General features: G+C 44.9%; 1 protein-coding gene across 14 annotated transcripts in view; it reads left to right on the top strand.

Moving 5' to 3' along the window:
* Positions 1-25,979, top strand: part of LOC119176042 (uncharacterized) — a 475,621-nt gene that overhangs the window by 183,103 nt on the left and 266,539 nt on the right. For all 14 annotated transcript variants that reach the window (XM_075881071.1, XM_075881080.1, XM_075881083.1 and 11 more), the window contains 2 exons: positions 8,563-9,329; positions 25,816-25,943. In XM_075881071.1, the coding sequence (XP_075737186.1) occupies positions 8,563-9,329; positions 25,816-25,943 (895 nt within the window). The remainder of the gene's footprint in view (positions 1-8,562; positions 9,330-25,815; positions 25,944-25,979) is intronic.

A 25,979-nucleotide genomic window follows, 5' to 3' on the forward strand; every position in this document is an offset into this window, starting at 1 on the left:
CATATCAGGGGTTATTCGGAAATGCTTTAAAATTGCGTTTAAAGAGCACAAGGTGCCTTTAAACTAGTGTATTTTCTAGTGTATTTATCTCTGTTATGAATGAAAAAAGCCATTGTCGTTCGCATGTGAAAGCAGCTGTGGGGCCGCGCTCTATAGAAATAGGCTACGAGCAGCTGGTTCTATTTGCAGCAGGTTTTGGCTTGCAAAAGTGAATGCACCAAAAGTCATTCACAGCCCCGCCGCGGTGGTCTAGTGGCTAAGGTACTCGGCTGCTGACCCACAGGGCGCGGGTTCGAATCCCGGCTGCGGCGGCTGCATTTCCGATGGAGGCGGAAATGTTGTAGGCCCGTGTGCTCAGATTTGGGTGCACGTTAAAGAACCCCAGGGGGTCTAAATTTCCGGAGCCCTCCACTATGGCGTCTCTCATAATCATATAGTGGTTTTGGGACGTTAAACCCCACATATCAATCAAAAGTCATTCGCAGCCATCAGCCAAAAAGTTTGTGATGCGGCAATGGATGAGTCAGTGCCAATTTCTCGAAGTCAAGGGAGCTCACAGTGAGGAAGCTTAGGGGGTACAACATTGCCATTATGCACCACGGTATGTGACACAAACGTGGCCGCAAAATGGCATCGGCCCCCGCAGGGGCGCCTGCGCGAGTAAGCGTTTGGTGTGTAGCGACACAACGGACCCGAGCTAACGGGGGAGTTTTGACTCCCTCCCATGCCTAGCCGTGCGTGGCTTTGCCGTGTCTGGGGAAAAGGGGATCCTGGGGGTTGAGCTGATGCTGGGTGATTGGACCTTTAAGGCCCCCCGGCAGAGGCAACACACCCCTTTGGCCCCGGATTTCACAACGGGATCTGATGTGAGAAACTGAAGCTGACCTCCTTGAAGGCTTTCGAGAGCAAGGCGTAGTCGCCATCCGGCAGATAACCATCAGGCGAAACAATGAAGAAGTGGTGACGCCTCATATAGTACTAACATTTAACCGCTCCATCCTGCCAGAATCCGTGAAAGCTGCGTTCCTTCACTGCAAAGTCCGCCCCTACATACCCAACCCTAGAAGGCGCTATAAATGCCAGATATATGAACATGGGTCGAACACCTGTCGTGGAAAAGAAACATGTGCAAAATGTGGTGATCATGAGCACCCAAAGAAGTGCTGTACTTTCACGTAAACAGAGTGCCCTAACTGTCACGGGCCGCACGCACCGTACTCACGGACATGTGAAATTTTCGAAAAGGAAAAAGAAATCATCCAGATAAAAGTAATTTAAAATATCACATTCTCTGATGCCCGCAAGAAGGTGTCGCTCTTCTCCGGAAGAACGTACGCTGACGCAGCGCGCCAGGGGGCCGGGCAGCGTCTAGCAACGGTGGGCATGCAGTACAGCTTTGGTGATGCGTGCACATCTCGGCCCCCCACCAAGCAGCCGCAGGCTGTACCAACGTTCGAAGTCTCGCAGGTCCACCTCCATCAGACCTCGGAGACAAAACAGATAATACAAACCCTGCAGGTCAACCTCCGTGAGACCTCGGGGACAATGCAGACAACTGAGAGGACACCTGTCCCTCTTGAGATACCTCCGTCAACCTCCGAGTGTTCACAGGGGGCAATGGGTGTGACATTGGCGTCCTCAGCGTCTTCGATGCTCATGAAATCCATCCTAGTGAAGCGGAGTCCAACAGAACACCTAAGAGGGAAGAAACACCCTCCAGTCCAGGCGCCTGACAAACGCGGCGAAGTCTGAATAACCCTCCTACCTTTCTTCCTTCTTGAAAATGGCTGCCGAAAGTATCATCTACTGGAACTGCCGAGGTCTACTGAAGAACGTGGATGACATTTATGAAATACTTGCGCAACACCAATCTAACATACTTTGCCTACAGGAGACACAGTTAAACTTAACGCACACTAACTTTCTAAGAAGATATGCGGTATACCGAAAGGACAGGCATGGCACTGCCCATTCATCCGGCGGTGTCGCTATCGTGGTGCAGAAAATACTCCCGTCTCAAAACCTCACTCTGGTTACCGACTTAGAGGCAGTGGCAATACGAACCCTTATCTTTGGACGAATGACAACTGTGTGCTCATTATATATCTCTCCAGACTACCACCTGTCTACTAAAGAGTTTGAAACTCAAGTCGACCAGCTCCCGCATTCATTCCTCTTGGTTGGAGATTTTAATGTGCACAACCCCCTATGGGGATGCAGAAGAATAGATTCTCGAGGCTCCTTAATCAAAAACTTCCTCTTGTACTCTGGCTCCTGTATATTTAACAAAAAAGAACCAACGTTTTTTAACGCAGCGTGCAACTCACACAGCCATAGATCTTGTTATCGGCTCCCCTTCACTCATGGCAACCACAGACTGGTCTGTTATTCATAATCTCTATGGAAGTGATCATTTTCCTGTCTGCCTAAAACACACAGGAAGTACAAGTAAGACGACTACAAATGTATTCAGGTTTAGAGAACAGGATGCTGACTGGACAAAATTCCGAGAACTTACAGAACTGTCGCGTTCTTCTATTGAAAACCTAGACATTGATGACTGTGAAGCATTGGTCGTACTTCATATCATACAGGCCGCAGAGCGATCGATCCCACAGACATCTGACAAGATGCTAAACAAACGACGGTCCTGGTGGAATGCGGAGTGCAAAAAAGCTCGCGAGAACCAAAACAAAGCTTGGTCGAAATTTCGTAGGTACCCGACAGCTGACAACCTGATGAATTTCAAGCATGCAAAAGCAAATGACAGGCATATCCGACGAGAATCAAAGAGGCAGAGCTGGCAGTCCTTTCTCTCGTCAGTTAACTCCTACACTGATATGCATAGGGTGTACAACAGAGTAAGAGCACTTCATGGGCACAACACTCATCCGGTCCCTCTCGTCAGTACTGCTGGTGATACGCTGGAACACCAGGCAGATGTAATAGGCCAACACTTTGAGTATATCTTCAGCTCAGCACATTATACAGACTCCTTTAAACGACACAAGCTTGCTGAGGAACGTAAGCCTATCTGCGATAGAAGGCCATCTGCTGGAGGCTACAATACTCTGTTTACCATCGACGAATTAAAGGCAGTGCTGGCAACTCGTGGCAACTCAGCTGCAGGCCAAGACAAGATTACATGTGGCATGCCGAAACACTTACACAAACACACGCTTGATGTCATTCTCTTACTGCTCAACAGCGTACGGTCCTCCGGGCGTCTACCGAAGGCCTGGAAAAAGGCAGTTATAATACCAATCCTCAAACAAGGAAAAGAAGCCACACTTGTCGCTAGTTATAGGCCTATCGCCCTGACTAGCTGCTTGTGCAAGGTATTTGAAAAAATGGTAAACCGCCGCGTCATGTATTACCTTGAATATAAGGGCCTCCTTGATCGTCATCAAGCTGGATTCAGATCAGGCCGGTCGACAGCTGACCAACTCGTAGCATTCGAATCCTACATCGGGGATGCCTTCATTCACAAACAACACTGCCTTTCTGTGTTTTTCAGCTTGGAGAAGGCTTATGACACGACATGGCGTTAAGGCATTCTCCGTGACTTGCAATCTCTTTGAGTGTCGGGGAACATGCTGAATACAATTCCAAGCTACCTCTCTGAATGTACATTCGTGGTTCGTGTTGGAAATGTCCTTTCAAGGTGGTTTACGCAGGAAAATGGTGTTCCCCAAGGTGGCGTACTTAGTTGCACACTATTCATCGTAAAAATGAACTCCATAAACACTATACTGCCTAAAACAATTTCCTACTCTGTATATGTGGATGACATTCAGATCAGCTTCAAATCATGCAACCTAGCCATATGCGAACGTCAGGTTCAGTTGGCAGTAAATAAGCTCTCAAGCTGGGCAGACAAAAATGGTTTTAAGTTTAACTGTGACAAGACTGTCTGCCTACTCTTTTCAAAACTACGAGGCATAATGCCATCTCCCAACATTTCAGTGAACGGACACACCATTGCTACTAAAAAGGATCATAAATTTCTAGGTGATGTGATGGATGAAAAGCTCAGCTTCGTCCCACACATCAAGCAGCTGCGACTGAAATGCTTGAAAGCCTTGAACTTGCTCAAGATCCTCTCGCACCAGTCATGGGGTACAGATCGTGACTGTCTATTAAACCTACTCAGTAGTGTATTGCTCTCACATATTGATTATGGCTCGGTTGTGTACGAATCAGCATCGAGATCCGCACTTAAGACGCTCGACCCAGTGCATCACCATGGGCTTCGTCTGGCTAGTGGCGCTTTCCGAACCAGCCCAATAGCCAGCCTGTATCTTGAGACAGATCGGTGGTCATTAGAACGACGACGGCAGTTCACAAGCATAAAGTATGCAACCAAGGTGCTCTCTCATGTCGACCACCCATCTCGCGAGCTATTGCAGGATACATCAAACGCCCACCTGTTCTTGAGGCGACCATCAGCTATGCCAAGGTATCCCATCAGAGTGGCCTCACACTTTGAAAATCTTAATATACCCGTCTCCAATCTTCAACTAAGTTCCCACAAGGACACTGTGGCACCATGGGAAATGCGAGCTATCAATTGCGACTTGTCATTCCTAGAGGTAGGAAAGCATGGCCTCCCAGTCGCAGTCGAGCAGCATTTTATATACTTGCAGGCAAAATACAGGTGTGCTGAGTACTACAATGATGCTTCCAAGTCCTCGGCCGTCGCATGTGCTGCATATGGCCCAGCGTACTCTGTATCTGCAACAATGAATAAACATACCAGCATATTTACTGCTGAGTGCTATGGCATACTGCTAGCTGTAAGGCACATCTTAAAGAAGAAAGAACCAGCCTCCATCATATACACAGACTCCCTCAATGCAGTGACTGCGTTGTCTTCCGCAAAGACACATAAATATCCATTGACTGATGCCCTTCTAAACTGCCTCATGTCAGCCTACAGATCCAAGCTTAAAATCACGCTATGCTGCATTCTGGGACACTGCAACATAGCTGGCAATGAGGCAGTGGACCGACTTGCGAAGTCCGCTGCACTCCGCCCAACAGTAGACGTAGTCGTCATCCCATATGAGGACTTCAGGCCGCTAACCAGAAACCAAAATTGTAAGCAATGGCAAGAGGAATGGAACACACAATTGAAAACAAATTGCACACAGTAAAGCCAAGAATAGGTAGATATGCTCCTGAAAAACGTAATAGGCATCAAGAGGTTGCACTGAGCAGACTCAGGATCGGTCATACACATGCAACACACTCGAACCTTTTAAGCAACTCTCCTGCACCGTGTTGTGAAAAATGTGGTGATGTGCTATCTGCCGTTCAGATTTTAATTATGTGCCCGTACCTTGAACCACGAAGACTGCATCACTTCCCAAAGCTATACAAATGCCACATACCGCCTCACCCTTTATTTTTTCTTGGGGACGATCCCATGTTTCCCATAAAAGTAGTTTTAAAGTTCTTAGCTGATGTTGGATTCCTTCACCTAATTACATATTCTCACTAATCTCATCCATCTCTCAATCCTGAGAGAACCGCTGAGACTTCTTTACCAAATGTCATGCAGCACACACTCCTTGTCCTGACAAGGACCACTGCCGACACGCAGTGGCGGCAGTGGTCCTTTTTTAGATTAGATTTTTAGATAGATTTTTTTCTATAATTGAACCAACGAAAAACCCTGTGTTTGGCACTCTTTGGCCTGAGTTGCCCTTGTGCCACTAAAATCTACCATCATCATCATCATCATCGTCATCATCATCAAAATGACATCGGCACTGTTGTGTCCCTCGACACTGGACTAAGTTTAGATTTCGCAGTCCTGTCGAACTTCTTTCTAGCTTGCAGTTGGCACAAAGCTCTGCCAGATGGAGCGGAAGAAGTTTGACAAGTGTTTCATGGCCCTGTCTGTGAGCGAAATGTTTGTGAGGAGCCGGCTCGAAAAAGCTGAGAAAGACAAACTCATGGTGCTATTGTGTTTTAGAGGCAGTGGCCACTACAAGAAGGACTGTTCTTTTTGATGTGCAAATTTCATCAAATTTATAGACATCTTTTTTTATAAATAAAAACTCAATTTTAACTTTAAAACTCGTTTTTACCACAACAAAAATTTTGTCATTTTTTCCAATGTGCACTTCCTTTTTCTGGTACTTCTAGTGAGCGGATCTGTATTAGATTTTGTCCAAATTTTTTCAAAAATATTATAAATACAACTATCTTGCTTATATTTCAATATTTTATTTTATATTAAAAAGTTTATGTAAACTTTTGCTACGGTTGGTAAAATATGGCCTTTTTATGTCCATTATTTTTCATGCATAATATGTACTTTGTATGTGCTTCTTAATTAGTTATTTGTATTCTACACTTTATTTGAAACATTAATAACTATGAATGGCAAAAAAATCACGGAAGTTTAGGAATGAAAACAAGGGAAGTAAAAGGGTTAAGGTTCTCACTTTGTCATACTGCAGAGCTAAAAGTAAGCAACTTGCAAGACAACTAATTATATATTTGAAATCAGCATAAAAAGTTATATAAACAGCTCAAGTTTCATTGCTCTAGGGTGAATATTAAAAAAAGTGTCTTTGACTACAGCATATCCCTTTAAAGTGAACGCAGACAAGGAACATCCTTCTCATTCAACAATTGATGACATGTCAAACCTTGCTGTGTTTGAAAACCACTTTCTATGAGACAGCCGTACTCACTGTGTATGAGGGACCTAGCGAAGGAAACTCGCGTGCCACTTGAACGCCGTTTGATAGCTCCCGCAGTATACCTGCCACCGTGGCAGTGGCAGGCGATAGATCGGGACATGTCTTTCTTGAAGGTTATGAAGCATGCACCATTTGCACATATTCAGACATATTTCCTAGAATTGCAACAGAAATACGCATGTCCTGAGTTTTTTACGTATGCCTCAAACACCAACACTCCTGTCTTGTACGCAGCTGTTGGCCCATCCTTTTCGAAAGCCGGCGTTCTGCACTTTGATTCACCCATTTTCACCAGCGAAGCTTATGCAATACTTGCGGCCGTTGAACACAATAAACAAATAAAACTACAAAAGCCAATTATATATACAGATTCTCTAAGCGTAGTAAAAGCCCTGAAAACTTTATAAAAAGCACAAAACCCTGTCCTTGTCTCGCTTTATTCACTCTTATGCACAGTCTACTCATCCAAGCAGCATGCTGTAGTCTTCTGGGTGCAAGGACACTGTGAAATACAAGGCAACGTTCTGGTGGACCAGCTGGCTGGATCCGCCAACAAAACCGCTACCAATACATCGATACCACTTCCTGCACTTGAATTGAAACCTTTTCTAAAATGAAAGCTCAGGGGTTATTGGCAGAGCATATAAGACACACACACAGGTAATAAATTGAATGTCATCAAGCCGCAACTTGGTTATTGGCCGCTAGTATCAAAATCACGCCACACAGAAGTAATACTTACCAGGTTAAAAACAGGACATGCACACACTACACATTCAATTCGTTTGTATGGTGGCGATCCACCTTTGTGTGATAGATGTGGAGAAGCACTCATTGTAATTTACATTTTAGCCCAGTGTAAATAATTAGACACGCTGAGGAGACAACACTTTCTATTACACTGCCGACAACACATACCACTTCACCCAGCAATGTTCGTTAGTAGGGAACCACTTTTCACACATAAATTGTTGTTTGCTTTTCTGAGATAACTATGTATCTTTCATGTGACATACCCGAGTATTCTGTAGCACGATCTCTTTAGAGAAGTCTCTGCTGTGGTGGCTACACTAAACAAAGCACTTCCCTCACGGCCCTTGGACGCAAGGATGTGAACAATCGAGGCACTTGTGCTAATGCCATACATGTCCATCGCTATTTTTGATGTCACAAACTTTCGTCATCCATTGATACTGCACTCAGTTCACGACATGGTCATGATTTTATTACTGTTATGTTTTTACTCACCCTGGCGCCAAGAATATTAAGGCCCTTATACAGCCGCTAATCACAATCATTGTCCACATCTCTAGTCCAATGTACTATTGCTCTTTGCCCATCGAATGGCTCTTGCGCCAAAAAAACACCAAATATCATCAGGTGCTGTTCATGTTAGATGCATTGTTTTAATTACATTTTGAACCTTGCAACATTTTAACACCAAACGTTTTTATTCGTCTGAGGTCTAGAATGCCACTTATGCTTTTTATTTAGTCGCAGGGCTTTCAGATTTGATTTTCTAAGGTTTAATATATATGAATTTCGGGTAAACTTGGTCACTTGATCAGCATTGCATGCTTAGTGAAAACCACAGAAATTTTTTGTGTTGACCAGAACGCAAAATTTAATCAACAGTGATGTGTTGCCCGAAAAATCTGCTCCAAAACTGAATTTCGATGCTCCAGAACACACCTTTTGCAGCCCCATAGCAGCTCCAAAACTCCTTTTTTATTGCTCCAAAGCTGTTCCAAAACCGCATTATTACTGTTCCCAAAGCTGCTCCAAACAGACTGAAGCCCACTTCCACCCTGCATATCTTGCAAGTTGTGTTCCTTTTTTATGGCAGGGGTTCTCGCCGACCAAAGAAGCTCTGGCATGAAGAATGCGTTTGGGAACATGACATGTATCGTGAGGAGGAGCAGGGACCGAAATCAAGTGAGGAGCTTGTGAGAATATATGGCTACGATATTCGTTTAGAACTGATGCCTCTTAGAGGTCGGAGATGGAGGCGCTATGGCCGTGGCCCTAACAAATACGAGTGCAGCTGGGAAGATAAAGAGGCTTACACCCTCCGGTCAAGGTCAGGAAGCGGTGGAGGAGCACGTGGTGGTCGCAGAACCAGGGGTGGAAGCCTGGTTGAAAACTGCCGATTCCACGATGAGGACTTTCCCGACCTTCACTCGAAGCCCTCTGAAAATACCGCCACAATGCAGCTGAACAGGGCAGAAGTAAAGTCGTCAGCCAGGCCTGCAGGGTTCAAAGGCTCAGACTTGACAGGAAGCAACAGTTCTCAACAGGAGAAATGGGACAATACAGTGAAAGGTTCTGGAATGACCCACTGGGGTTGGGGCAAGCGTCCTTCGCTACCTCCCAGGGCAGTACCAGATGCGTCACCAAAGCAGCAGGACTACGACGTCAAGGAGAATGTACCCCTAGGGCATCGTGTCGGCAGGCCTGCACCACAGTCACCAGTGACGGCTGTTGAAGTGCCTCAAGTTTCACATACTGCTGGCAGAAGTCGAGCTATTCAGCATCTGCTGAGCAAGCATGACCAAAGCAAAAGGGAGTATGAGGCACTCAAGGAGCTTGCTGCTAAAGGAGAGCTTCAGGGTGGTAAGACCAAAATCTTTATTCACTTACGTAGTGCATGTGAAATTCGTTTTCATGAGTTTTTTATGGGGCTCGGCATACCGGCCAAGATTTGCATTTCAGTGTTTTAGTGTCATAACAAGGCAGATGCAGAAAGAGGGACTCTGTATCCACAAAGGTGGACACAATATTAATGATCACACTTGTTCTACTTCGTTGTTCCAAATGTGCTCGTAGTTTCATATCATATTTTAATTGAGAGCCAGATCTACAAATGTCGCTCTTTTATAAGAGCAAAACTTCTATTAAGCATAACTGAGGAAAACGCAGTTGTTTGCTAGTGTCAGTATGATCGAGTTTACTCCCTACTCCCATGATTTTTTCATTGTTGTACTCATGGTATCAATATACCTCAAAGCCATTTTGCAATTAAAGTGTACATAATCTACTATTGCTAGAATTCAGTCGTAAAATTTGGATTTTGCTCTTTTAGGTAAGTCACAAAATAATTGCGCCATATTGATTTATTAACTTTATTGAATTTAGGTGTTTTTGATTTGTCTTTATTTTTTGAAGGTGTTTTTGATTTGTCTTTATTTTTTGAGTGCCGTGCAATTCAACTTGTCCCCACTGATTTAAATGTACTTTGAATTTGTAAACCCCCCTACAACAATGCCCCCAGAGGGCGCTGTAGGTATATGTATAGATAGATTTCAGTTATTTTTTATTTATTTTTTTATTCGTTTATTTATTTACTTATTCAAGGGTGGAGCCCCTGCTACATTTGCACCCTCCGGGTTTTCCTGTGTCATATATCCTGTGCCATAGAAAAAATTTTCCTTAGATAAAGACACCTAAATAGGTTTTAGTCTCAGCTCATTGACAAGCTCTTTTCCCTTCCTACATAACTTTAGTCTGCGTATGATTTGGCGTCAGACTTTTTAAAACACGTGCTGCTGATCTTGGTGGCAGCTGTAATTGTGCACTGGGTAGCTCCTGTGGCCGTATAACGAACTGCTATTTCTTGTTCCTAATTTCTTTTATGGTCCCAAGGGCGCTCCCCGATTGGTCGTTCAACCTGTCAGTCAAGTGACTAGTGGGAAGCCCACATTTGGGTGATGTTCCAAATTGCAAGCATGCACTCATTATGCAAAAATAAATGCTGATTGGTCGTTGAACCTGTCAATCAAGTGACGGTTCAGAAGCCCGAATCGTGTTGACGTCAAAATGAAGAGTAGGTGCTTATTATGGAGAAATAAACCAAATCGCTTCCACGCTACGGTGGAACAGCCAGGGAGTAGATCTGTCGCAAATGGAATATGAAAAATGGTAGTGCCGGCTGAGCAAGCGACCTTTATTGTTATATTTGGCGATGAGACGTGACCTAACACAAGCGCCAGAGGGATGTTGAGGTTGCATTTGACATGCTCGACAAACAGTTTAGGCGCCACTTTCGCCTGAGTAAAGCAAAGGTGTTGCAATTGCATTTTGCAGCTTGCCATATCTTTCAGCAACGAAAATACTCCCCGGTAGTCACAACTACATTGTTCTTGCAGATTTATATGCCACAGAATGCAAAACGTGGCTCACAAAGACGATCAGTTTTTTTCACTCAACACACAACAGCTATTATGTGGCTTGGATTGGATGCAAAAACGACTAACATGTGGCTTCAACTCTCAAAATACAAATCTTTATCATTTATTTTCATCAATTTAATTATTTCATGTTAGCAATAGAAGCCTATAAATTAAATTTATTTTAATTTACGTGGGATGGTTTTTTTGGTACATTCTCGCGAATAAAATAAATAGAATATGCGACCCCTTTACGGCTCTCATCCAGAAAGTCGCTAAGGTGCTTAAAATTTCCTTTTCAAAATACCCAAGAAATACTAGTGATTTTTCTACTTGCGTAAAAAATAAATTGAATATACGATCCCTTTGCAACTTTTAGCCAGAAGGTTCCTAAAGTTGGTAAATTTTTCTTCTCAAAATACCCAGAAAATACTAATTATTTCTTTATATTTCTATGTAAACTGGGCCATCTGCCGAATTCGTCTTGTTCACACTCTATAGGCGGCAATGACCACTTTTCATTGGCGAAATTTTAAAAACGTAGGAGCTTTGGCGTGGGCGGCTACTCAAGCGAGATATAACAAGGAAAACGGTATACGCAATAGAAGTACGTTATATGGCCACTGAACAAAGAAAATTGCCAAAAGTGTGGTTTTATTTGTAGTTCTTGTGTAACCCCAACCAATGTGCTTTTGTGAAGGCAGAAGGACCATTGTGGGTGCACTATCTTCACTCGGCTAGCTTGCTCGGCTAGCTTGCACACATTTTCATTACTTGCCTTTGTTGCGTGCGTTTAGAGACCTGGTACTTTTGTTTTTCCTGGCTGAACTAATGAAAACAATCGCAGTTGTCTTGGCCTATCAGTTTATTTTCTGAAAAAAAAAAAGCTGCTTTTTAAATACACATTTCTTTTTGACCCGAGCATATAATGGGTGTCTGGCTGTTGCGTAGCTAGTGTCATTATTACTTGTGCGAGTCGAAGGATTCGGTCGGCAGAAAAGACGACGACGTCATCTCAATGGACAAGACACGATTGCCACTTGAGACCGGACAAAACTGTGTCCATCATTCGTTGAAAATTCGCGGGAGCAGAGTACAGTGCAAAAGGAAGCACCTTGAATTCGAAGAGACAGTCAGGAGTAATGAAGGCGGTCTTTTCCCGGTCTCGCTCATCGACCTCAATTTGCCAGTAACCACTGCGTAGATCCATGGATGAAAAATGTAGGTTGTTTCTAAGGCAGTCGAGTGAGTTGTTGATGCGAGGAAGCGGATAAACATCTTTTTTTATCACGGTGTTCAGTTTGCGATAATCAACAGAGAAACGCAATGTGCTGTCTCTCCTTTTCACCAACACAACCGGTGATGCCCATGGGCTTGTAGATGGCTGAATCATGTCGTCAGCAAGCATTTGTTGTACTTGGTTTTGGATGGCGTCTTGTTCTCTGCGGGAAACTCGATAAGCATGTTGTCGAATAGTCCTTTCGCTGGGCTCTCTTATGATTCTGCGCTCTGCGACGAGTGTCGGTTTGATTTTAGACGTCGCGGCAAAGCAATCACTGCCCCGCAGGGGTGCCTGCGCAAGTAGGCGTTTGGTGTGTAGCAACACCACGGACCCGAGCTAACGGGGGAGTTTTGACTCCCTCCCACACCTAGCCGTGCGTGGCTTTGCCGTGTCCAGGGAAAAGGGGATCCTGGGGGTTGAGCCGACGCTGGGTGATTGGACCTTTAAGGCCCCCCGGCAGAGGCAACACATCCCTTTGGCCCCGGCTTCACGTAGACGGCACCCCTGGGCTGACCCACCCAGGGGAAATTGGCAGTCGCCTTTTCCTATCTCTCTCTCCCTACATCTTCGTCTTTATCTCTTACTGTTTATCTGTCCTGTCTTCTACTCTCTTCCGTTTACTTCCAAACTTCCTGGCGGCTAGGGTTAACCCTGTGCAAATAGCCTATCTTGGTCTAGGCGCATTGGGTTATAGTGGTGTTGTACGGCTGGCGTCTGCAGGTTTCAGCATCCGCAAACTTGTAGCGTCCCCTCGTTAGGCTCTGTGGTGGGTGGCCGCCAACGCTACTGAACAAAAATACGACAGGCATGCACAGAGCATTCCCCTTACTGTCTGATCTTACCGGCTTAAAGCGGGTATGCACCGATGATATAAACTTTTTTAACCAGCCCAAAGAAACATATCCTCACTATCATTTTATCCACTGTGAAAAAACTGAAAAACAAGCCAGAACCGTCTCTCCTTTCCTGGTTTCTAGATGTCTTACCGAAACTCTTGGCACAGGATACAAGGTAACTAAAATGGCTAGTGGAGACCTTCTCCTCGAAATCCGTGACAAAGAACAATTTGAAAAGCTAGACCGTCTCTCAGATTTCGGTGGCATACCAATAACCATAACACCGCATAGATCAATGAACACAACTCGCGGAGTGGTATCTGACATGGACTTACTTGACTTGACTGAGACTGAACTTTTGGAGGGGTGGAAGAGCCAAAATGTCACTAATGTATAGAGAATCATCATTAGAAGAGATAATAAGGAAACACCGACGAAACACTTAATACTCACATTTGCATCCAGTAAACTACCGGAATCTATTCAAACAGGGTACACAAAGACATCTATCAGGCTGTACATACCAAACCCTCGTCGTTGTTTCCAATGCCAGAGGTATGGCCATGGCTCTAAAACCTGTCGTGGTCGCCAGACTTGTGCACAATGTGGAGTACTAGGCCATGTGTCTGAGAACTGCAAACAACCACCACACTGTGTAAACTGCGAAGGAAACCATGCCGCATATTCACGCTCCTGCACATACTGGAAAAAAGGAAAAGAAATAATTACGTTGAAGGTGAAGGAGAACATTACATTTAAGGAAGCACGGCGAAGAGTCGCTCCATTCTATGGACCTACATACGCTGATGCGGCGCGTCAGGGGGCACCGCCGCACCAGCCCTCGCCACTCCTTCGGCCCGCACATACCGAGCCGGGGGTTGTGGCACCTGCCCCCAAGGCGGCTGTAGCCCAGGCTACACCGCCTACTCCCAAACAGAGACCGGAGACTCCAGAGTCCTCCGGTCTCAAGGCCTCACCTCACCAGGCGAGGCCCGAAATTCGAATTAACAGCCCGCACGTGCGGGCATCCAGTGCCTCCGAGGAGGCAATGGATACGTCGGCACCCTTGGTGCCGAAAGAGCGGCGTGGCTCCCTGGAGCGCATCAAGAAAACAAAAAAGCAGATAACAGGGCCTGGTGATGGCCCTGTTAAATGAACTCAAACTCCCTGTCTAAACAGCCACTCGCTTTTCGTACACACAGCACTATTTTACATTCACCATGAACACTCAAATTATACAATGGAACGTCAGGGGCCTTCTCAGAAACCTTGACGACATCCAAGAACTCTTACACGAACACTCACCAAAAGTGCTGTGTGTACAAGAAACACACCTTAATTTAAAACACACGAATTTTCTTCGTAAATACATTATTTTCCGAAAAGACCGTGTTGATGCTATGACATCATCCGGAGGTGTTGCCATCATAGTGAATCAAGGAATAGCATGCACACACTTACCGACTCTAAACATCCCTTGAGGCAGTGGCTGTTCGAGCGGTTCTTTTTGATAAACTGATCACAATCTGCACTATTTACATTCCTCCTAGCTATCAGCTGCAAAAACGCGATTTACTTTCTCTAATTGATGAACTTCCGGAGCCTTATGTTCTCCTTGGAGAATTTAATGCGCATAGCAGGCTATGGGGTAACTCTCGGTATGACGCGCGAGGTCGACTGATCGAACAGGTCCTTATCTTGTCGAGCGCGTGTCTCCTAAATCGAAAAGAACCAACCTATTATAACCTCGCTAATAACACCTACTCCTCCATAGACCTAAGCATAGTATCTTCATCTCTTGTGCCTCTACTCCAGTGGAAAGTTGTCAGTAATCTGTACGGAAGTGACCACTTCCCCGTAGTTTTGAGCACAACGACAGTAACTGAGTGTCCACCACGTGTTCCCAAGTGGCTCATAAACAGAGCCGACTGGGAACACTTTTATACTATCGCTTGTCTAGGTTGGAATGACATCTGCACTTTGAACATCGATGTTGCTGTGAACTACTTCACAGCAATTTTGATTGATGCTGCAACAATTTGCATCCCACAAACAAATGGGCACCCTGGAAAACGACGTGTGCCATGGTGGAACTCTGAATGCCGAAACGTGCGCAAACAGCAAAACAGAGCTTGGAGGCTGCTTCGGAACTCACCGACAGCCGAAAATCTTGAAACCTTCAAAAAAATAAAGTCTCAAGGCAGGAGAACGCGTCGGCAGGCCAGAAGAGAAAGCTGGCAGAAGTTTTTATCAGGGGTTAATTCATACACACAGGAGGCTAAAGTCTGGAACATCTTCGGTAGGATAGCAGGAAAACAAGTACACACACTTCCACTCGTGAACACTCAGGGTGATACCTTGGAAGATCAGGCAAACTTCCTCGGTGCACACTTCGAACAGGTATCCAGCTCGTCCCACTATACTGACACTTTCCAAAAATACAGAACAAGAATAGAAAAGCAGAAACTCGAACACAAATCCACTAGATACGAGGCATATAACCAAGCTTTCAGTCTAGCTGAGCTCCGAACATCTCTAAACTCCTGCAGTACTTCTGCCCCGGGTTCTGACCGTGTGATGTATGAAATGTTAAAAAACCTACGAAACGAAACCCGAAAAACCTTACTTTGTTTGTACAATGCTATTTGGTCTTCTGGCACTATTCCTATCTCCTGGAAAGAGGCTATTGTTATTCCCATTTTGAAAGAGGGCAAGGACCCTTCTTTAGCTTCGAGTTATAGGCCTATTGCACTTACAAGCTGCTTGTGCAAAGTCTTTGACAAAATGATAAACTGCCGACTTGTACACTTTCTTGAAACAAACAATTTGCTCGACCCATTTCAGTGCGGGTTTCGAGAGAGTAGATCCACGACAGACCACCTTGTTCGTATCGAGGCACAGATCAGAGACGGCTTCGTCCATAAACAATATTTTATCTCTGTGTTCCTCGATATCGAAAAGGCTTATGATAGAACATGGCGTTTTGGAATTCTAAGAGACCTGTCCCACCTTGGCGTGCGCGGAAGAATGTTTCACATAATCAAAAGTTACCTGTCAAACCGGACATTCCGTGTCCGAGTGGGCACGGTTCTTTCCCAAACATTTGTCCAGGAAACAGGCGTGCCACAAGGTGGTGTACTTAGCTGCACACTTTTTCTCATAAAAATGAATTCCTTGCGCTTGACCATCCCTCGCAATATGTTTTATTGTACATATGTCGACGACATTCAGCTTGGCTTTAGGTCTTGCAATCTGGCAATGTGTGAGCGGCAGGTTTAGTTAAGTTTAAACAAGGTCTCCAAATGGGCAGAGGAAAACGGATTCCGACTGAACCCACAAAAAAGCACGTGTGTCTTGTTCTCCCGAAAGAAAGGCATGCACTTAGAACCCGACATTGAACTGAACAGTCAATGTTTGTCTGTTAATGCGGAGCATAAATTCTTAGGATTAATCTTGGACAACAAGTTGACCTTCGTACCGCACATCAAGTATCTAAAAACAAAATGTTTAAAAGCTATGAATGTTTTAGAAGTGTTGTCACGTACTAGGTGGGGTAGTGACAGGCAATGTCTCATGAACCTATATAGAAGCCTCATTCGCACCTGCTTAGATTATGGAACCGTTGTCTATCAGTCTGCGACTCAAAGTGCTTTGAAGATGCTGGACCCCAAGCACCATTTGGGCATCCGTCTTTCTACGGGTCTTTTCGCACCAGCCCCGTAGAAAGCCTTTATGTTGAGTCAAATGAGTGGTCGCTTTATTTGCAGAGAACTTACATGTCCTTTGTTATTTCCTTAAGATGAAAGCAGACAGGAAGCACCCCTCATACTCTACTATTAATGATTTGTCGAGCTCCATTCTGTTTCAAAACAGGCCTTCGATGAGGCAGCCCTTTTCAATTCACCTGAAGGGTCTAGCTGAGGAAACTGGAATGTCACTCGAACACAGTTTAATGGCTCCTGTAGCATACCCACCACCGTGGCAGTGGCAGACTGTTGACTGCGATGTGTCTTTTCTAGAAGTTACAAAACATGCACCTATTGCCCATATTCGAACATACTTCCTGGAACTTCAACACAAATACACACGTCCTGAGTTCTTCACAGATGCCTCCAAGTCTGACCCCTCTGTGTCCTACGCTGCTGTCGGCCCATCCTTTTCGGATGCTGGCCTTCTACATCCAGGCACAAGTATCTTCACAGCGGAAGCTTATGCGATACTTGTGGTGGCTAAACAAATCAAGCATTTACAAATACAAAAAGCAGTAATTTATACGGACTCCCTCAGTGTCGTAACGGCTTTTCACACACTTAAAAAACAAAAAAGCCCAGTCCTTGTCTCACCTTACTCCATTTTGTGCACACTCAAACAACATGTTGTAGTGTGCCGGGTGCCAGGGCACCGTGAGATTCAAGGCAACGTGAGGGCGGATCAGCTCGCTGCATCCGTCCACAAAAGCACTGCCCCTACACCCATATCAATCCCGGCCCTTGATCTTAAATCATCTCTCAAACGAAACCTCAGAGTATACTGGCAGAGCAAGTGGGATACACACACACAAAACAAACTACACGTTATTAAGCCACACCTTGGTCATTGGCTGCCCGTATCGAAATCGCGTTATACAGAGGTAATACTAACGAGGCTCAGGATAGGACACACATACAGGACACACACATATCTTTTGTCCAGTGGCGATCCCCCATTATGTGACAGATGTGGTGAAGGTTTAACGGTCCTACACATGTTAATCCTGTGCAAAGAGTTAGAAACTTTAAGAAAACAACATTTTCCATTACCCTACCGACAACATATACCTTTACACCCTGCAATGTTCGTCGGTAGGGAACCGCTTTTAGTCATAAATCATTGCTAGTGTTTTTGAAAGAAATTCATAGTTTTCATATCATATACCCGGGCATTCCATAGCACGACCTCTGCAGAGAGGTTTTTGCTGCGATGGCTACACAAGAAAGCACTTGCCTCGCAGCCCTTGGACACAAGGGCGCTGATGAGGCACTTGTGCTAGTGCCAAATATTTTTACATGTTTCTATTATCAAAACTTTTGTCACCCTATTTACTATGCATATCCTGTCACTGTCATGATTTTAATACTTATGTTTTTACCCGTACTATCGCGAGGAATTTTAAGGCCCCTATACAGCCACGCAACATATCATTGTCCACATCTCTATACTCATTGAAGTGGCGCTTTTTGGCCATGAATCGGCCTTTGCGTCATAAAGCGCCACACATCATCACTTCAGCGACCATGGGAAATATAGGTAGTAGACGAATTTGGCTAGTCTTCGTACTTTACATTCCTTTTGGATTTGCATGTCTTGAAGCTGCTTTGTCACGAAAGAACAATCTGCAATAGTTTATCAGTTGCACTTTACCACTTTAATCTTTTACGCTTATCATTTCAAATTGGTTTACGAAGTTCAAAACTGTTTGTTGTTTTCTTCAAAAGAAAACCAAAACCAGCGATAAACTAAGCCACACGTGCGATTCGCCGCCCGCAAGTACGAAGGCTAGGCAAATCTGTGCACTACCCCTCATTCCTATTGTCACTGAGCGATCACAGCACCAGAGTACCCTCTAGTTAATTTTAGGAAACTCTATGCCCCATGCCACACTAGTTCAATAATTATGGAAAGCACTGCAGTGGCAACATCACTGGGTTTTTTAATAGGGTAGCATGTAACGAACACATGCATCATGATACCGGCGCATGGGTGTACCTGCCGATTTATGCAATGCTGATGCTGTTATAGCTACACCTATGTCATGTTACACAGGGGTATAATTCTTCATAGTTTGGCATAGAAAATCTGCATGTAGCCAGCTCTACTGCCAACATATGGCGACAGCAAAGGAATACTCCTTGTCTGCCCTACGGGTTCTTTTTGTAGAGGAGCTCACAAATATGCAGGAAGTTCCCAATCATACCTCATTGCTTATTTTCTACTAAAACGAGCAAAACTTGATACGATTCTGAAGTAACTTCTTATGAAGCGTCTTTCTTGAAAACTTTCTTAGTCAGCTTGAGCAGTTTATAGTATACAAAGAAAAAAAAAAGATGCTAGCTTACCAACAGCGAATAAGTGGTTGTGCGCTCGTGGCACAAAAGCGTTGGCTTGCGGCAGCTTCATTTGTGCGCACTCGAAACGCCATCCAGTTTCTCTGAGTAAAAGTAGTAAATACACCACACCAGACCGCTCAGCTACAGCTATCCAGAAAGAAAACCACACAACATATAAGCAAGGTGAAGTAATGCACTGGGTGGGGCACCTCAAACGATGCTGCCCTCTTTTGAAATGAAGCAAGTTGAGTGGAACGGTGTGAGGCCAATATAGTGATTGTTATATTTCCAGTCCTACTTACGCTCCTTGAAAAACTTTTTGACCATGTAATCCTAAGGTTCATCTGTCTCATTCCAAGGTGTTTATCATGCCAAGCATGAGGGGTGATTCATGACCAATTTTGAGAGAGTTTGCACTGTGTGCACTTTCCTAAATTATTTTATATGACAGTTTCGGCACTAGTGACAGAATTTAAAACTAAGGCGGGTGTAGTGTCTATAGAGCGTCCATGAACAGGTCGAAACATAGACTCGAAGAAGCCTTTATTACTCAGGACATCTACATATATACAGGACAGACACACATAAACAAAGAACAGAACGAAACTGAAAATGAAATCGCATTACAATATATTTCCTTCCTTATTTAAAGAGGTTAGTGGTGTTAGTAGGGGTTAGAACAAATAGAGAACACTCATATACACAATGTACACCCACACTACTTCAACACATTGTCCTTCACCCATGCAGCAGGTCGTCGTTCTCGCTGCGGCCGCTCTGTTGCTTGCGTGCCAGCAGTCTGCGCCGGCACAGGCTGAGACTGCACAGGACCAGATGAGGTTGGTTGCACACTAGTAGGCTGTGGCACTGGCACCGCAACAGCTGGCGCAGCAGGAGGCTTAGGTGGGGCAACCCAACAGAAGAAGCTGGCAGAACGGGAGACTGTTGTGGTTGCACCGTTGTAGGAGAAGTAGGCACAGAACGATAGCATGGCACAGCACACTCGCAAGGAAGTAGCAGCAGCTCACTGGAACACTCAGGAAGATGAAACTGGCTCGTTTGAGGAACTTTGGCAAGTTTTGAGGCCTTCCAGGTCCTACCATCTTGTAGCCAGAAGGAGGAAGGACTTTGTTTCTTCGCAACTTTTGTTGGCGATAAAAAGGCACTATCTCCTTTGAAATGAATAGACTGCTTCCTGACACGAGCGAAATCACCTACTGCGATTGTAGTCTTTTTGGCAGCTCTTCTGCGGTCCGCATATTGTTTGCATGTTTGCTACTGTTCCTTGATCCTATGGCGTAATCGTGAGAGCTCTTTAGCTGGATCTTATTCAAAAGCTGGTGCAGAAAAGCCTACTACATGCAGCCTTCTTCGGGGCATCCGGCCATGCAACAACACTGCTGGTGCAACACTGGTTGTGGCATGTGGTGCATCTGTATACACCCAGATACTCAGTTACTGCTTGGTGGAACAGTTGTCGCTCCAGGAGACACACCTGTACATAGTTCTTAAGAGTTCGAGTAAAGCGTTCGACTTGTCCACTAGCCTGAGGTTAGTAAACTGATGAATGAGACAAGCGAATGGCTTGATCGTGAAGAAATTTTGTGAATTGATGAGAAATAAATTGTGGCCCATTGTCAGTGACTATTTCTTCAGGACAACCCTCTCGCGAAAATACGCTGGTTAGAAACTCCTTGACTGTACTTGTGGACACGCTACTACAGAAATAAGCTTCGGGCCATTTTGAGTGATAATCCACGAGTCTGATTATGAACCTGTTGTTCCGAGGCACATGTTCAAGGGGGCTCACAATATCAATGCAAAGTTTTTGCCATGGTCGCTGAGGCCATTCTACGGGCTGCATGGGGGCTGGTGACGTTTTGACAGACTTATCTGCCTCCAAGCACACACTACAGTTCTTTACGGCTGTTTCGACTTCTTTGTCCATACCAGGCCTTCAGAACTGTTTGCGGAGTCTTGCTTTCGTGCGCGTGATGCCCTGATGCATCTTGTGTGTGGTGGCGATGATTTGGGCAGAAATAGATTAAGGAACGACCAGCTGCTCTGCACGTAACAATAAGTCATCGACCACTGAAAGTTCTTCACGCATGTTGAAAAATGGCTTGATCTGCTCACGATTGCCTGTGTGGTGGCCAAGAATTCATCACAAAAGATTTGACCTGTTGTAAGCATACGTCACCGAAAGCAGCTTGCTTGAATTCTTCTTTAGAGATTCAAGCAGGCTCGGACAAGTGAGACAATGTCATCATCTGTCCCAAGTTAAGCTTCTGAAGTCGGGCTTAGTAGACGAGAAAGAGCGTCTGCTACAGTGTTCATCGACCCTTTTTCGTACTCGACAAGAAAATTGTAGCGGAGGAGCTTAGCCCAAATACTTTTGTTCTGTAGGTGATAGTGTGCGGGATGCGAAATCTATTGTGCGCAGTTCACGCCCATCTTTCTGCTTCAATACTGCTCCAAGCCCACAGTCAGATGCATCAATTGATGCCATCACCGGCAGTGCTGGGTCAAGCATATGCAGTATTGTTCTAGATGAAAGGAGCTCTTTGACTCTCTTGAAGCTTCTGTCTGCGTCTGCTGACCAAATAAAAGGTTTATTTCTATGTAGTAAGCGCATCATAGGTTCCACCACCTGAGCCAACTGAAGGACAGACATGAAGTAGTACTCTACCAGACCAAGAAACGAACGTAAGGTGGCTTTATTTGTTGGCACTGGCATTTTTACGATAGAATCTACCTTCTCTGGAAGTGGCACGATACCATTGGTAGTCACCTTATGCCCAAAGAAGGTCAGCTCCCGAGCATCGAAAATACATTTGTTACATAGCTTCAAGCCTGCTGTCTTAATCTTCTGAAGGACAGCTTTCAGGTTCAGAAGGTGCTCATGGGCTGTCTTTCCAAATACAATTACATCATCGATGTAGAATAGGACTCCTGAACAGCCATCAAGAATTGTTGCGATCAGCTTTTCGAAGGCTGCAGGGGCAGAAGCCAATCCAAAACACACTCTTCTGAACCGAAACAGACCTTCATGGGTAATGAAAGCAGTGAGATCCTTGCTATCAGGGTGCAAGACAACCTGACGGTATGGAGAGGTCAAGTCTAGTTTAGAAAAATGGGTAGCACCTACAAGGGCGTGAAGAAGTTCCTCTGTGTGGGGTAATCGAAAACTGTCGGGAACAATGGACTTATTTGACTGACGAAGGTCGACACATAATCTGATACTGTCAACCTTCTTGCAACAACGACAATAGGAGAAACCCATTCTGAAGCGTCACTCTTTTACGATGTCGAGGTCCAGAAGGCTGTGTAGCTTCAAAGATATCGGCTCCACCTCTGGACGTGTCTTAACTTTGTGTACGAACCCCTTAGCAAGGCCAAGCTCAGAATTGAAAAGCATAGGAAAGTCACGTTCTAGAACTGGTGGAAGGCTTCCATAATTGCACCGCGTGTCCTTCGTTGTAACGTCAGGGTGTGCCGTATTCTCAACTACACTTCTCGTAGGAGAAATGGACATTTGAAGGCACTCCAATGTCGCACCTTCATTACGTATTTTAAGTGCCTTTATGCCATCAAGGTCAATCAAAGAAGTGCCTTGATGGACAATATAGAACAGGAGCTGCTCACTCCGACCCTTGAAAATAACGTCGGCCCAGAAGCAGCCATGCACAGAGATTGCACGTTATGAATAATCAAGCAAGGAAAGGCGGGGAGCAAGTAAGAGTGACACTTCAGAAAACCAGTAAGCGAACACTTCGTCGGAGAGAATAGAGACGGATGAGCCCGAATTAACTAAAAGTGTCAACGTGACATCAGAAATTTGCACTTTTGTGTTGACCGCATCACGCGGTGAGTGATGGACAGCCAGAACTTGCTCGGCATGATCGGGTGTCGAAAGAGCGTCGTCGCACTCAAGCTTATGGACCTCATCTTTTGCAAACCATTTCTGTTTGCAAACACGTTGAAAGTGACCTTTCTGAAGGCAGAATAACCAACGCTGGCCTAGTCGCCCCGCCGCGGTGGTCTAGTGGCTAAGGTACTCGGCTACTGACCCGCAGGTCGCGGGTTCAAATCCCGGCTGTGGCGGCTGCATTTCCGATGGAGGCGGAAATGTTGTAGGCCCGTGTGCTCAGATTTGGGCGCACGTTAAAGAACCCCAGGTGGTCGAAATTTCCGGAGCCCTCCACTACGGCGTCTCTCATAATCATATGGTGGTTTTGGGACGTTAAACCCCACATATCTATCAAAACGCTGGCCTAGAGCTGGGCATCGAGACCACGAAGCGTTGTGGTTCCGGCAGCCACAATGAAAACAACGCGGTGAATGAGAAGGACCTCTCTGCGACGCAAGTGAGACGCTATCATGCGTTGACGGACTATCCTCTGCTTTCGGGCATGCACTTCCTTTCTTCAATGAGTGCTTAGCATGCGTATGTGAATGCTTCAAAAGAGGCTGTACAGAAGCATAAAACTCATTTAATTTTTCGCTCGCATGCTCAAACTGCCCTAGTAAAGGAAAGTGCAGAACCTTCAAGTAGGAGATGCTCGCGTACACAATTTGATGAAACGCCAGCCACATACTGGTTTCGAAGAGCATCGTCCTCAGAAACAAAAGAACAAAATAATGCGAGCTCCCACAACGGCGCCACAAAGTCAGCAACAGACTCGCCTGTACTTTGGTACCGACGATGGAATTGGTGGTGTTCTACGACGACGTAGCTGGTTGACGCGAAGTGTTGTCCGAGCGCCGCGATTGCTACGTCGTAGACATTCGGTGCAGTTGGCGTCCCAGTGTCGTCGGGCTTGTTGGCAGACGCAGTTGGGGTTGTAGCTGCGTCGGCTGGTAGCGTGTTGAAAATGGGCTGTCCCTCCGTTCCAAGGCAGTGAATGAGGATGGCCCTGCGTCGCTCCGGCGAAAGTTCAGTAGCTCCAGAAGCAAGCAGGCACGTCCCGAACATGCGGTGCGACTGCTCTTATGGCAGGGCTAAATGGCTGGGGCTGAGCAGGAATGACGGTGGTGGGGTCCTAGTTGTCCGTCTCTGGTAACACTGGTCACACTGGCGAAAAAATAGATCTGCAGAGCGGAGCCTGGAAACAGTTACGAAGCAGCATTACTTGCAGTTTACCTCGTAGCCATTGTAGTGTCTGTAGAGCGATCATGAGCAGTCTAAAATATGGACTCGAAGAAGCCTTTATTACTCAGGACACCTACATATATACAGGACAGAGACAAATACACAACGCGCCCTCTCAGGTCCAAAGAACAGAATGAAACTGAAACTAAAATCACAATACAACCGTCTCATTTCAAGGTGTTTATCATGCCAAGCATGAGGGGTGATTCATGACCCATTTTAAGAGAGTTTGCATTGTGTGTACTTTCCTAAATTATTTTTTATGACAGTTTGGACACTAGTGACAGAACTTAAAACTAAGGTCGGGCTGCGTCATCTGGCTCTACCTGCTAGATTTTATTGTGAGTTTCATATCATGTAAAAACATTTGAAGGCCAACTACGGCGATTTTTTTCAGGTGAATGGATCTCAATGAAAATTGCTGTGTATGTTCCTTTGCTTATTTCTGTCATTTATGCCAAATTACATGCTTGAAAGATGTGCTAATTGTTTGTAAATGAATTTGAAAGATTACCTCAAAGCGCTTTCCTGGCTTGCCAGAATTATTTGCAACAGTGTCTGTGTGACGTCATGTTTGGCATGTCAACGGAAATGACGCAGTCGATGGCATTACTAACTTTTCCTGCTATCAAGTTTACTGTGCTGGTCACAAGGCAATCGTGGCAGGCTTTGGCACGGTATTCTTTTTTACTCTGTGGTATTTGGCTGGCTCTGCTCAGCGCACTTGCCTCTCCCTCGAGTGTTCGCACAACCTGGCTTTCACAGTTTTCATACTCCGCACCGGCAGGACCTGTATACCACTTCCGGCTCTTACCAAATAGTATGTCATACGTAGGCAGTGAGCTTGGTGTGGTTTCGATATTGCCTTCTTGCTTAATAAAAGTATTTTCGAAGTTTCTGTGCATTAGTATTGTACCACGTATTAAGGAGAAATTATTATTATTATTATTATTATTATTATTTCAGCTATTAGGCTCATGGCAAGAGTGTCTCAGGGACATAGAATCAACATTACCCTGACATAGTCGAAAAATCACTGGAGTTGGCCTTTAGATACTTTAATTTTTCAATTATTATAGTGTCTCTGACCGTAATAATAGTGCATCCATATTTATGCCTAGCTTCACTGGTGACAACACAAATAGAAATCATAGCCTGTGTGTTGTACTAGAAGAGACACTCGTGCTACCAGATCAATTATCTTTATTGCCTTTGTCTGCACATAGCAGGTACAAATAAGGATGTGGGAATATGAGGTATCAGATGTCACTATTTATTCATCCAACAGTGCTGCCTAGACATTTAGTGTTTATTGATGTAAATCGAAGTCATTTCTTGTTTTGCATTTATTATGGAACTTATGTTGGCTATATATTGTTACTGTGGATTATGTTTCTTCAAACCGTATGTTTCTCTTCAGAAAAGGCCTTTGCTTCATGTGCACATGTGCGGTTTGCTTTTGAAAAAGTTAGTTTTCTAAAGTTAAAAATAGCTTTGTATCGTTTACTTTTAATCTCCCGCAATTTCAGCGCAGAAACGCTTCATAAATAATAATGATTGAATTCATTTCATTTAAGGTGATAACACAGATTTGAAGAGGAGCACAGCAACTACAGTGACATCTCGGGGAGGCCCTGTAGGAAGTTCTCTATCTGAAGCCAAGCCAAGCCGTTACTCTTCATTGCAACAACGTTCCTTTGCAGAGGTATTGATGAGCAATTGATAGTGGGTTATGATTTTA

The sequence above is a fragment of the Rhipicephalus microplus genome, chromosome X (assembly GCF_043290135.1).
Source record: "Rhipicephalus microplus isolate Deutch F79 chromosome X, USDA_Rmic, whole genome shotgun sequence".
Taxonomy (NCBI): Eukaryota; Metazoa; Arthropoda; class Arachnida; order Ixodida; family Ixodidae; genus Rhipicephalus; species Rhipicephalus microplus.